Source organism: Narcine bancroftii, chromosome 3 (genome assembly GCF_036971445.1).
Source record: "Narcine bancroftii isolate sNarBan1 chromosome 3, sNarBan1.hap1, whole genome shotgun sequence".
In the NCBI taxonomy this organism is placed as follows: Eukaryota; Metazoa; Chordata; class Chondrichthyes; order Torpediniformes; family Narcinidae; genus Narcine; species Narcine bancroftii.
This window is the reverse complement of record NC_091471.1, coordinates 220,868,245-220,881,622: the sequence shown is the minus strand read 5'-3', so window position 1 is coordinate 220,881,622 and position 13,378 is coordinate 220,868,245. Positions and strand designations below refer to the sequence as shown.

At 40.3% G+C, this 13,378-nt stretch overlaps 1 protein-coding gene across 1 annotated transcript; it reads left to right on the top strand.

Annotated features, from left to right (window-relative positions):
* The first annotated feature begins 2,630 nt into the window (after window positions 1–2,630).
* Window positions 2,631–12,560, top strand: LOC138758157 (toll-like receptor 2). The gene is made up of 3 exons (XM_069926681.1): window positions 2,631–2,923; window positions 8,699–9,010; window positions 10,131–12,560. Exon 3 carries the CDS (start codon window positions 10,141–10,143, stop codon window positions 12,544–12,546), a length of 2,406 nt encoding a protein of 801 aa, XP_069782782.1. The 5' UTR covers window positions 2,631–2,923; window positions 8,699–9,010; window positions 10,131–10,140; the 3' UTR covers window positions 12,547–12,560.
* The last annotated feature ends 818 nt before the right edge of the window (window positions 12,561–13,378 follow it).

Sequence of the window (13,378 nt, the reverse complement as noted above, 5' to 3'; positions counted from 1 at the left end):
CCTAAAATTATGAGATCTTGTACCAGCCTGGGAACCTCATTGAGCTACCCAATGCCCTGTCCATGGGAACCTGCACCAGGACACAGGTAGATCACCTTCAGGACCTCCATGGTCACCCTGGGGTCACCAGGCTTTACCACTTTGTGAGGGCCCGCAACCTCCCCTATTCTGTGGAGGAGATCAGGGAACTGACCTGTAACTGTTCGGTCTGTGTGGAGTGCAAGACACACTTCTACCAGCTGAAGAGAGCTCAGCTGATCAAGGCCATTCACCCCTTTGAACGTCTTAGTATGGACTTTAAGGGCCCACTTCCATCCACTAATTGGAACGTGGACTTGCTAAATATTGTGGACCAGTCCTCATGTTCCCCTTCTCCATTCCCTGTCTGGATATGACCATGCCCATGGTCATTAAAACCCTCTGCGACCTGTTCACCTTGTTCAGACAACCCAGCTATGATCACAATGATCAGGGGTCCTCATTCATGAGTGAAGAGCTGAACCAATATTTCCTGGCCTAAGGGAATAGCCACAAACAGAAACAACAGCTACAACCTCTGCAGGAACGGGCAGATGGAAAGGGAGAATGGCACCACCTGGAGGGCAAACCTCCTGATCCTTAAGTCTAAAGAGATGCCCGTCTCCCAATGGCAAGAAATCCCTCCAGAGGTGCTACATGCCACCAGGTCCCTACTCTGGACTGCAAGGAACACCACCCCACACAAGAAACTGTTCTCCTTCCCTAGGAGTTCAGTGTCAGGAACTACACTGCCAGTCTGGCTGATGACTCCAGGGCTGGTGCTTCTCAGAAGGCACGTTAGGACCCACAAGACAGACCCACTGCTTGAGGAAGTGCACCCCCTGTATGAAGACCCCCCCAGTACGCCCATGTACAGTACCCGGATGGGTGGGACAACATGGTATCCATCTGGGACCTGGCTCGAGCAGGGGAGGTGCACCCAAAAGCCCTTCTCAGTGACCTGGCGGTCTCTTCTACTGTCCAGACAAATGACCACTTGAACCCACCACCACTACCACTCAGGCCTCTGCCCCCACCACCAACTGAACCTCCAACACCCCCAGACCCCATCAGACCAACACAGTTCAGTCCCCGGACATACAGGTCACCATCCTGCAGGAGCTGAAGATGCAACTGGTACTGCAGTGATCGCAGCGGCAGATAAAGCCACCAGATTGGCTGAATCTGTGAACTAATAAGGACTGCACATCCAGTAACGATGGACACTGTCCTGCTTCTCCTCACTGGACTTTATCTAAAATGGAGGGGTGAATGTGGTGTAACATGGCAGTGCAGGAAGTGATCTCACTAGACTGTACAGGCTGGCCCATCTCCGATCACGTAACTCCTCCCCGTGGATACCCAATAAAGGCTGAGAGCCCTAGTCTCCTCCCTCCATATCAGCACCATGTGCCCATTTTCTGGATATTAAAGCCTTTAATCACTCACTTCATGCCTGCTTGTGGTTATTGATCACGTCACATCCGGTGCTCCCTTTGTGGCCTTCTCTACATTGGAGAGACTGTTCGCAGACTGGGAGATTACTTTGCTCAGCAGTTCGCTCAGCACAGCGACCTTCTAAAGGCCAAACATTTCAATTCTGGGTCACACTCCTGTGATCACCTGTCTGCCAATGGCCTTATGTCTGTCCCACCCTGATCACCGGCAGATTGGAAGAACAATACCTTATTTTCTGTCCAGGCACCTCCAGCCACATGGAAGAAAATTGACTTTACTGCTTTCCATTAAACCTGCTCACCTTTTTCCCCCTTCCCTTACCTGGCCTTCCAGTTCTTTCACCCACACAGCCCTGCCATTCCCCCCCCCCCCACCATTGCTGCTGTCCCCTCCCTCCTTTCTCCACCTATCATCTCCTGCCTTGCCACCCCCCTCCCCGCCTACCCTTTCGTTCGGACGCTTGCTGGCATTTTCTCAATAAAGGGCTCAAGCCCAAAATGTCGGTTCTGCATCTTTGCCTTTGCTAAATAAAGGACACTGTTTGATCTGCTGAGTTTCTCCAGCATTTTGTGTTTTTACTTCGACTGTGGTGTCCACAGAATTTTGTCATTTACTGTATATTCCTGCTGGACGGCTTTAAACTCTAACAGCATAAACGCTGACTTTTCCCCCTCTGGTTCCACTGTTTTCATCTATTCTGAACCAAATCCTGCACTTCCTTCTTTTTCCCTCTCCAATGTCTCTTTCTCCACCCCCAACCCCATTCCCCGAACCTTCCTGGTGGTCTCCACCTCCCCCCCCCCACCATCTGACTCTCCATCTCTCACACCTTCTATTGTACATCCTGTCACCTCTGAGCCCCTCCCATAGCTTCTGTTCCCCTATATTTCTCCTTTTTTTGTTTTCATCATTACTTTTGATAAGTGGTGCCAGCCCCAAACATTGTCTAGCCAGTTCTACCCACAGATGCTGTCTGACCTGTTGAGCTCCTCCCGCAATTCTTTGTTGGCTTCAGACTCCAGCATCTGCAGCTGACGTGCTACTTTCTGAATCGTTTCTCCCTTTGCCATTTCTGTTGACCTAAACTTTCACTTCCACAAAAAGCTGCCGTATCTGCTAAATATTTTGAGCACTTTTTTTGTTGTCACTTCACATTTCCAGCGTCTGCTGTAGTTTGTTTTTTGTTCGATTTCCTCTGACCGACCTGCTTCTATAAGTTGGAAAGCATGAATTAATATTTTTTAAATATTTCCCACTTTTTACCCACACAACAGTGCCCTTCCTCACTCAGCTGAAGTTCAACATCAATACTGTACAAGTGGGTAAATTTGCTATAGCATTAGTTCCCTATCTTTGCAAGGACAGCGAAGAGTTTGATCAGTTCCATTCTGCTGAAGTCTCAAGTGACTTGGATTGTGACTTGGAAAAAGCGACATGAAAGGTGCAGGTAAGAATAACTGTTACAAGTTACTTTAGAGCACACCAAAAAGGTATTGAATTAATTAGAACAATTTAAACTCTAATTACATTTTCTTTTTATAATATTTTTATTGTTTGTGACAGTTTATGTTATATTTTATACAAATCCAGAAGTTCTGTCCTTTCCCACCTTCATCTTTTCTTTTAAAATTCTCACCAGTCTTAATTTCAGGCTAACTAGTCTGCTCCACTTAACCTTCTGAACAGGTTTACTAATCTGTTCCATATTAACCCTCTGAAAAGGCTCATTATTCTGAAATTTGTTTTTGTGCCACGTCCCCACGTGTCTCTCATCCAGGTATAATTTAATCTCATTTGGAACACACCATTTAATTTCCTCAATTAATATCAATTCTTTCAATCTGTCAAAATCATTGTTTATTTCTTTTGAGGCGCATCAATGGTCAAACCATACAGATTTTCCCAGAGCAAAATCCTTATAAGATTGGTTCCATGTTTTCAACAAACTCCTAAATTTTTGTCCATATGCTTCTGGAACCAACTCATGTGCTTTCAATACTGCTCATCACTCTCATGGAACTCTGTCCCTGTACCACCAAGTTTTATTGTTCTACTACACTTAGCAGAGATCTGCTATTTACCGTGTAAGCCTTCCTCTGGTTGAACTGACCAAAGTGCAACACCTTGAACTTGTCCAAGTTAAATTTTCTCTCCGATTTCTTGGCTCACTTTCCAAGGTCATTTTGATCATCTTCTTCAATGTCCATTATACCACCAATTTTGGTGTCATCCACAAACTCATGAACTACATTGTCAGCCAAGTCGTTAATGTGGATGACAAATAACATTAGTACCAAGTGCCAGCCTTTGGTGCATCACTAGTCACAGGCCTCTACTCTGAGGAACAACCCTACACTGTCATCTTCTATCTCCTACAATTCTGTATCCAATTTGCCAGCTCACTTTAGATCCCATGTGATCTGACCTTTGAGACCAGAACACCATGTTGGACCTTGTCAAAGCCCTAGCGAAAGACCACGTAGAGAACATCTACCACTCTGCCCTCATCAACCTTCTTTGTTACCTCTTCCAAACGACTCAGTGAAGTTCAAGAGACATGATTTCCCACATACAAAGCCATGCAGACTATCTCTAATCAGTGCTGCCTTTCCCGATCCAGTCTCTCAGAATCCTCTCCAGTAAACTAACCACAACCCACATAAAGCTCACCAGGTTGTAGTTCCCTGGCTTCAAGGTGAAAAATTAGCCAACTCCCAGTCTTTCATCAGGAGAGGCTTGATAGGCTCGGACTTTCTTACCATGGAGAACAGGAAGATGCAGGATGGTGCTGTAGAGGTCTATAAAATTCTGAGGGGAACAGCTCAATAGAAAAGTCATAGTCTTTCTCTTTCCTTAAGCGTTGGTGAGTCTAAAATTAGGGTTCATAGACTTTGGTTGAAAGATGAAAGATTTAAAAGGGACAACTTTTTCAAACAGAAACTGATGTGTATATGGAAGGAGCTGTTAGAGGAAGGTGTCAAGGTGGGAATAATTACAATGTTCAAAAGATATTTAGACAGGTACATGAATAGGAAAGATTTAAAAGGATCTAGGCCTCTCGTAGGCAAATGGGAAAAGCTCAGTCAGGCAACATGGTCGGCATGGATGAATTTCAAGCTGTATACCTCCATATTATGTGACATGGGGTCGATGGTGAATTGGCAGGTGGGATACAAAATTCCGCTTGGTTATGGAGGATAGAGATTAGTGGAGGAGGGGTGTTATTCCAGCTGGTGATCTGTTAACAGTGGCCTTACACAAGAATTAGTTCTGTGACCTCTGCTGGTTGTCATATATATGAATGACTTTGTTAAAAATGTAAGTGGTCTGATTAATAGCTTTGCAGATGACACGGAATATAGTAGAGTTCTGGATAGTGAGGAAGATCATCATTGGATTCAGCAGAATATAGATCCGTTGGAAATTTGGGGAAGAAATGGCAGATGGAGTTTAATCCTGACAAAAGTGTTGTGATGCATTATGGGAGGTTAACTGCTATAGGAAAGTAATACATTAAACGGTAGAAACCTTTGAAGAGATGATATACAGATATATCCTGGGTGCAAGTCCAGAACTCCCTAAAAGTAGCCACATAAATGGATAGACTGGTAAAGTACACCAAATTGCATTTCCCCCTATTCTATTCTTAAAATATTTTGATAGAGTTTAACAAAAACCCTTTAAACAGGGTATATTAATGATATAACATAAATGAAATCTATCATTTACATATCAAATATAAATTGTAAATTAGAAGTATAACCATAATTATTACATAACTTAGTTCGTTCAGGACATCATTATAATAATTAAACAATTAAATCATAACTCGTACTATGTCCAAATGTCCGTACTGAATACAAAAAATACAATTCCCTTATATAAGATATTTTATACTTCTCTGATGTGATCTGATCTGTGATCTGTAGTTAAAACCCACTTTACTTATTTGTCTTAATAATAAAAATGAAAAAAAAATTCCTTCCCCTCCCACTAATCTCACCCCTCCCTCTAAACAAGGTGATCTGTATATATAGTAAATATGGATCAGATAACGGCCCCCAGACTCCAGGCAGGGAATCCCCGGAGGATCCACTTCAATCCTCTCCTTATGATAAGAATCGATGAATGGGCCCGACATCTTATCCAATTCACGCTTTGCATCTTTAATATTTGATCTAATTTTTTTCCAAACTTAAATAAGACGTGATATCATGTGACCACTGAACGTGAGCGGGTGAAACATTATCTTCCCACTTCATCAAAATTATTCATCTGGCTATCAATGAAGCAAGAGCTCGGATTCACTTCGGGTTGAGGACAGAGATACATCTTCTTATGGAGGAAAGCCAAATAAAGCCATCAAAGGGGATGGTTCTAATTTAGTCTTAAGAATCGTTGGTAAAGTTTAGAAAATCTCTTTCCAAAAATGTTCCACTTTCAGACATTACCAAAACATGAATCAACGAAGCATCACAAATTTTACACTTAAACACATAATGGATCCATATCAGGATAAAAATGAGACAATTTAACTTTAGACATTTGGACACAATTTAGGAAATTTTTGGTTATCATTGACTTTCTCTTGCCAATCTTATTGTAACGAATCATCTTTTCCAAACCTTTTTGTTTGATATAGGTTTTAAGGAATGGTATAAATTAGGCATTAAAAGTTTTAAAGATCTTTTTATTCAAGGTAATTTTACTTCTTTTGAAGACTAACCGCAAAATTTAATCTTTCTAATAGACACATTTTTAGATATTTACATATTAGGCATTTTGTTCAGTCCAAACTTTCTGACTTTCCTCGAATTTCTGAACTGGATATTCTTGATGTATTTTTGATTTGCAATTTCCCATGGAGGATTAATATCAAATACTCATAATAATTTAATGGATTTAAGAATGGCCTCAATGGCCAGGATTAAGAATAATTGGGAATGTGATTTGAATAGAGCATTCTCAGACGAGGATTGGGACATAATTCTTAATTTGATCAATGAGTCTTAATTTTGTTCAGTCCAAACTTTCTGACTTTCCTCGAATTTCTGAACTGGATATTCTTGATGTATTTTTGATTTGCAATTTCCCATGGAGGATTAATATCAAATACTCATAATAATTTAATGGATTTAAGAATGGCCTCAATGGCCAGGATTAAGAATAATTGGGAATGTGATTTGAATAGAGCATTCTCAGACGAGGATTGGGACATAATTCTTAATTTGATCAATGAGTCTTAATTTTGTGCACGACATTGTTCATTGCAATTTAAAGTGGTGCCCAGAGTACATATGTCTAAAGCACATCCCCTTATTAAACTTCATTTGGATGGCAAATGTACTGGAGGCAGGTACATTAGTTTCCTTTAAAAAAAACTTGGATAACTACATGGATGGGAAGGATTGGCAGGGTGTGGTCCGAATGAGGGCAAGTGGGATCAATGCAGTAGCACATGTTGCTTGGCATTGGCAAGAAGGTCTTGTGGGCCTGTTTACTTGCTGTGGGACTCTATAACTCTTTTGTCAGTCTCTATTCTATTACAAGTCCAAATATCCCTATCACAACATGGGCTCCCTCCTATTATTGTGTCACTGGCAAACTTAGTTTCCTATCTCTCTGTGCTCTTCTCCAAGTCATTAATATAAATCATAACTAATCAAGGGCCAAGAACCATTCTTCATGCCATGACTTCTAATGGGTGTGCAAAAGGTAACCAGATCCAATGTTAAGGTCGAATCATTTGCTGGAATGATAGGGATTATCTGATGCGATCACATTGGCTGGAATTAAGGCAGTCTCGATGGCACAGGTGGACTCCCTGTGCACTAAATTGGTGAAAATGTAAAGTTTTCCTTTGCATGAACCCAAAAATTAACATCTGCTGCTGTAAACAGCCGAGGTTTCATATCAATGTGCAACAGGGACATTATAAAATGCTGCTGTTATATAATATTAATAGATACAAGGTACAATCTGCTTCAATAAATTGGCTTCTGTAACCTGTTTAGAGAGGACAGGAACAGTCCTTTTGATCCACTGTTTATGCACAGAATAATCAAATATCAAAAATATTTTCAATAACTTCAAAATATACCATCCAAATGTATCTTCAAAATACTTCAACAAAAACCCACAACAGGTATGGGAAAAAGAGAGAAGTGAATATAGTGTGAGGGCAGTGCTAAGTATAAATGTCACAGCAAGTGCAAATACAGAGGAGTCTGTCCCTGCTTTATTACAATGAGAATGAGGATGTTTATTATCATACACATTGTACAAGATAAACATACACCAATATTCTTACTTGCTACAGCCAAATAGGTTCTTTATTTTAAAAATATTTTATTTATTCGAAAACAAAGTGTAATAACCACAATTACAGAATTAGAATTAACAAATTATCAAAAAGCAATTTATATGGTTACAAAGAAAATAACTACAAGATCTAAAAAATTTCTACAAACCTAACCCCCCCCCCACACCCCACACCCCTCTACCCCTCCCTTTAACCTAAATCTACCCCCCATTCCCCATTTTAAAAAAAGGAAAAGAGATAGGACACAACCAGTTTCAGATTTTCAAATTAAAATAATCCAAATATAGGCTCCAAATCTATTTAAATCTATAAGATTGAGCTCTTAAATGATGTTATCTTCTCCATTGGAATGCATGACCTCATTTCTGAATGCCATCTTTGTAAGCTAAGCTCTGCTGATCTTTCCATGAAACAGTTATATCTTTCCTTGCTGCAGCTAAAGCCAATCTCAAAAACGCCATTTGAAATTTATCTTATTTATGTAATAAAGCCATTTAGGTAAGGTCCCCAATTAAAAAGAAAATCTTTGGGTCTAGAGAAAAATATATTTTCAAGATTTCCTGCAAACAGTCTCTTAATTTAGCCCAACAACCTTTAATCTTATCACATGCCCAAACTGAATGCAAAAATGTACTCTTCTGCTCATTGCATCGAAAACACAAATCTGAAGCACATAATTTATATCGTTTCAAATGTTCAGGAGTTAAATATAATTGATGTATAGAGTTATAAGTTACCAACCTATACCTATCGTTAACTAACTTTGTCATAGTCCCTTTATTAATCTTTCTCCAACTCTCTATATCAAACTGAATCCCCAAATCTTCCTCTCATTTAAGTCGTGATTTATGCAAATCCACCTTAGACATGAAATAAATCCTTTCTTTCCTCGCCAAATAGGTTCTTCATTTAAAAAAATTACAATGGTCATTATATTAAATTAAAAAGAGAAAATACCCATACATGCAAAAGAGGATAGTGTCGTCGCACTCGGCTTACAGCGAGCGAAAGAACCACGCAGAGTCGAAAGAGAGTTGAACCAACTGAACTCTCACATGCGTTTCAATCCCTTGGAACCCGATGACGCATGTGACTCCGGGGACCTTTATGACGTCAGCCGCCAGGCCATTGGTTCACCCCGCACCCCGGAGCTCTCACAGTCAGATCTGCCGCGGACTTGCCCACGACTCCACGAGTCAGTTCACCTGTTGCGTGAGTGAGCCGCCACAATAGATAATAAATGTTCAGTTACAATAGACTGGGAAAGTATGGGTGGGGAAAGTTAAAGGGAAGGAGAGTTATTGAAGTCTTCAGAATAGCAAAAATAGACAATAGACAATAGAAGCTGGAGTAGGCCCTTCGGCCCGTCGAGCCAGCACCGCCATTTTACAGATCATGGCTGATAGGACAGAAAGTATACAAAAGGATAAAAATGTAAACTCAGGCAAACATGAGAAGGGTGATGAACACGAGACTGAAGGTGTATTTAAATGAATGTTGAGTGCATAAGGGGGTCATGGCTGAAGGAAGGTCACAGCTGGGAGCTAAACATACCAGAGAAGCATCCTTGCTGAAGAGAAGGGCACAGGTGGGCATTGGCGTAAGGTGGCTCCATTGGTAAAAACTGATCAAATGAAATCCTTAGTGAGAAGGGACATAGGATCAGAGGATGAAGCATCCTTTTGGCTCAAGTGGAGAAAATGAGTTACATTCAGACCTCCAAATAGCAGCTAAGATGTGGAATGCTATTCACAAAACTACAACAGGAGTTAGAGAATGCAGGTATAAGGGCAATTTTACAGTGGCCATGGGAGACATGGGTAGACTGGGAAAATAAGGCTAGTGCTGGATCGAAAGAGAAGGAATTTGTGGAATGCCTACAAGATGGGGTTCTTTTTAGAGCCCACAGCAGAAAAGGCAATTCTGGATTTCCTGCTGCCCAATGATTCGGATTGGATTAGGGAGTTTAAGCTAAAGGTGGCATTAGGAGACAATATGATATAATTCATTTGGCAGTTTGAGAAGAAGAAGATAATATTGGATGTGTCGCTATAACAGTTACCTAAAAATAGCTATGGAGACATTAGAGAGGAGTTGGCCAAGTTTGATTGGAAGGGACTTTAGCAAGGAAAACAGCAGAGAAGCAATGGCAGGAGTTTTTGGGAAGAAGGCAGAGATGCAGGATTGTTTCATCCCAAAGGAGAGAACATCACAAGCTCATTTCATTTGCAACTATGAATATTGAAAGTGTCTTTTCCCAGCATTTCATTAAACAGAGTTACTGAGCATCAAAGCCTAAGTTTGATTTTTTAATGTTTTTCTTTCATTACAGACACCACTGAATGAGAACAATGAGAGTCCCATCTCAGTGTGTCCTGCTGGTCTGTATCTGCATACGCACAATTTTCTCAGAAGGTGACAGTGCACACAAAACGTGTCAAAACTGTGATCCCAACAACCTCTGCCATTGTTCTTCAATGAAGTTAAAGACGATACCACATGTGTCTAAAAAGGCATTGGTGTTTGACTTGTCCTACAACAACATTTCACAGATTAAGGACACTGATTTCATCATCTACACAGAGCTCCAAAGAATTCTGTTACAATCAAATCAAATCCAATCTATTGCTGATCATGCTTTTCAACGCAACACAGAAGTGGAGTACCTGGACTTGTCTGATAATCTTTTAATCAAAGTGGCAGTGAATTGGTTTAAATATTTTTACAAGTTACATTACCTTAACCTTTCAGGGAATAGATACACGACTCTGGGATCAGAGAGACTTTTCTCAAATCTCTCAGTACTGCGGAGGTTAGAATTAGGCAATCCTTTCCTATTGCATCTACAGGAAGAAAACTTTGTTGGAATTACACATCTGGATGAGTTCATTTTCAAAGCAAATAATTTAGATTCGTATCAGCAAGGAACTTTCAGTTCTTTCAGAAACATAAGCCACGTTGTCTTGAGTTTACGTAACCTATTTCTGAACAGGGCAGACCAAGCCCATCAGATTCTTATAGAATTGTCAGGATGTACTAACCACTTAGAGTTAAGGGACTTAACATTTCCTGAGAAAAGTGACAGCCAGCTACTTTCTGTCCCAAGCAATTCATCATTCAGAAAGTTCACCTTCAAGAATACTTTCCTTACTGATAAAGCTGTATTTACTTTTATAAACAGCACCAAAAACACAAAACTGGGAGAACTTGTCGTAAAAGATTGTGTGTTTTCAGGCACTGGGAATTGGCCCAAGGTAGACAAGATCAAAAGCCACTCCCTTCATTCGTTAACATTAAATAACATATCCATCAAAAAATTTTATGTATTTTATGATCTTGCAAGTATTATTTCTTTACTTGAACCCATTAAAACAGCTACATTGACAAAACTAAACATATTCCTGATGCCCTGTCATGTATCCAGAAGTTTGAAAAATGTAGAGTATCTTGATTTAACTCACAATTTGCTGAGTGATAGAATTATGCGAGAAATGGTTTGTAAAAAAGCTTGGCCATCTCTACGTTACCTTGTTCTGAGAAAGAATATATTCAAATCCCTCAGTGTAATAACTCCATGGTTATCAACTCTTTCCACTCTTACCCATTTAGATTTGAGCCAAAATAGTTTCGGTGAAAGTGGTTCATCGTGTAAATGGTCTCAAAACCTGCAATTTCTAAATCTGTCAAACTGCAACATAAAAAATGTTTCAGAATGTCTCCCTCCAAACGTTGAGGTATTGGATTTAAGTAACAATGCCATCAGAAGTTTTACAGTTAGTCTGCCTTCTCTCAAGATACTAAATGTGTCCAATAATAAGTTAATACGTTTACCGGCCGACAGCTATTTACCAATGATGGAGATTCTGAAGATCAGTAACAATGAACTCATCTCACTCACAGCTGAAGAAATCATTCCATTTAAGAAGCTTGAATTTTTGGAGGCTGGAAATAATAACTACATTTGTTCATGTGAATTCCTCCGTTACATGAATCATTACATAACAGTGCAACTACTGGACCAACCAGAAAACTACATGTGTGAATCTCCTCTAACTCACAGGGGAGAGTTGGTTCAAAATACAAAGCGCTCCTTCTTCGATTGCCACATGATATGGTCCATAGCCATAATATGTGTGAGTGTGTCACTGGCAGGAACAATTGCTGTGATTGCTTGCCACAAGTATCATGGGATCTGGTACCTCCAAATGACCTGGGCATGGCTACAGGCAAAGAGGAAACCCAAAAAAGTGAGGAGCAATGATATTTGTTATGATGCGTTTGTTTCGTACAGCGACATGGACTCGGACTGGGTGGAAAACTCCTTGGTGCAGGAGTTAGAAAGTGTTCAGCCACCACTGACCCTCTGCCTACATAAGCGTGATTTCGTTCCAGGGAAGTGGATCATTGACAATATTATTGAATCCATTGAAAAAAGCAGGAAAACAATATTTGTTTTATCTCGACATTTTGTCCAGAGTGAGTGGTGCAAGTATGAGCTTGACTATACTCACTTCCGCCTGTTTGATGAAAATAATGATGCAGCCATACTTGTTCTGCTGGAGACAATTCCAAAGGAGACAATTCCTCAGAGATTCTGCAAACTCAGGAAATTGATGAATACAAGGACCTACTTAGAATGGCCTCAGGATGAAGAAGAACAGCAAATTTTCTGGTTTTCCTTAAAAGTTGCATTAAAAGAAGATGAGAATCCAACTGATTCTTGTAAATATTCGATTCCATTAAAGTAAATATGGGTACAGTTCAGCTGTTTCGTATGTATATATAGTTATGAGCCCAGAGGACCTCAAAACCCAGGAGCAATAGCTATTCACCAAGACATATGGTTACTTAAACAAAAGTTGCTTTTAATTATCTTTAAACAGGAAAACCAAATTACACTATTAACTTACTGTAGAGCTCGTCGAAAGAATCAAAGACTTGTTGATCCAAACCAAGGCTTTTATTAGCAAAAGACAGGAGCTCTTCACAGGTGGCCGACCAGTCCGGAATGATCCGACCTGGTTTGGGACACAACCTTTTAAGGCCCAGACAGTAGGCGTGGCTAAGCTCTCAGCCAATCGCTGTAAGCACAGTCTAGATACTGTAACTATATACACTATATACATTGGTGATAGATCTGTACTATCACACTTACTTTACCTAACTTAAACCCCTTCTAATTCTAAGTGCACGTGCGTATAATGTCTGTGTGTGGAAGTTCAGAAAAGTTCTTTGGTTCACTGTCCCATCTCACTTGTCATTCCTCCAAGTTCACTGGTTGCAAGCAATTCTTATACTGTGCTCAGAATTTAATATGTATAAAATTCACCAAGCTTTGGTGCTTGAAAGGTAAATGGTTACCGCTCTGGAAGGTTCTTGTTGGTTTTCGGAGAGAGATGTGTTGTTCCAGGACATCCACAACTGAAGTACTTCCATTAGTCATCTCAGTTTCTTGCTGATGAAACTTGCCCCATCAGGGTTTTCCAGATGATAACCTCTTTCTTTCAGATCACCATAGAGTTCCTTTTTGTTTCCCTTATTCCACATGAAACATTAGACAGCCAGTCCTCTCCTCGTGCA

Coding starts and splice junctions, on each gene's coding strand:
- LOC138758157 (XM_069926681.1), top strand. CDS start 10,141: ATGAGAACAATGAGAGTCCCATCTCAGTGTGTCCTGCTGGTCTGTATC.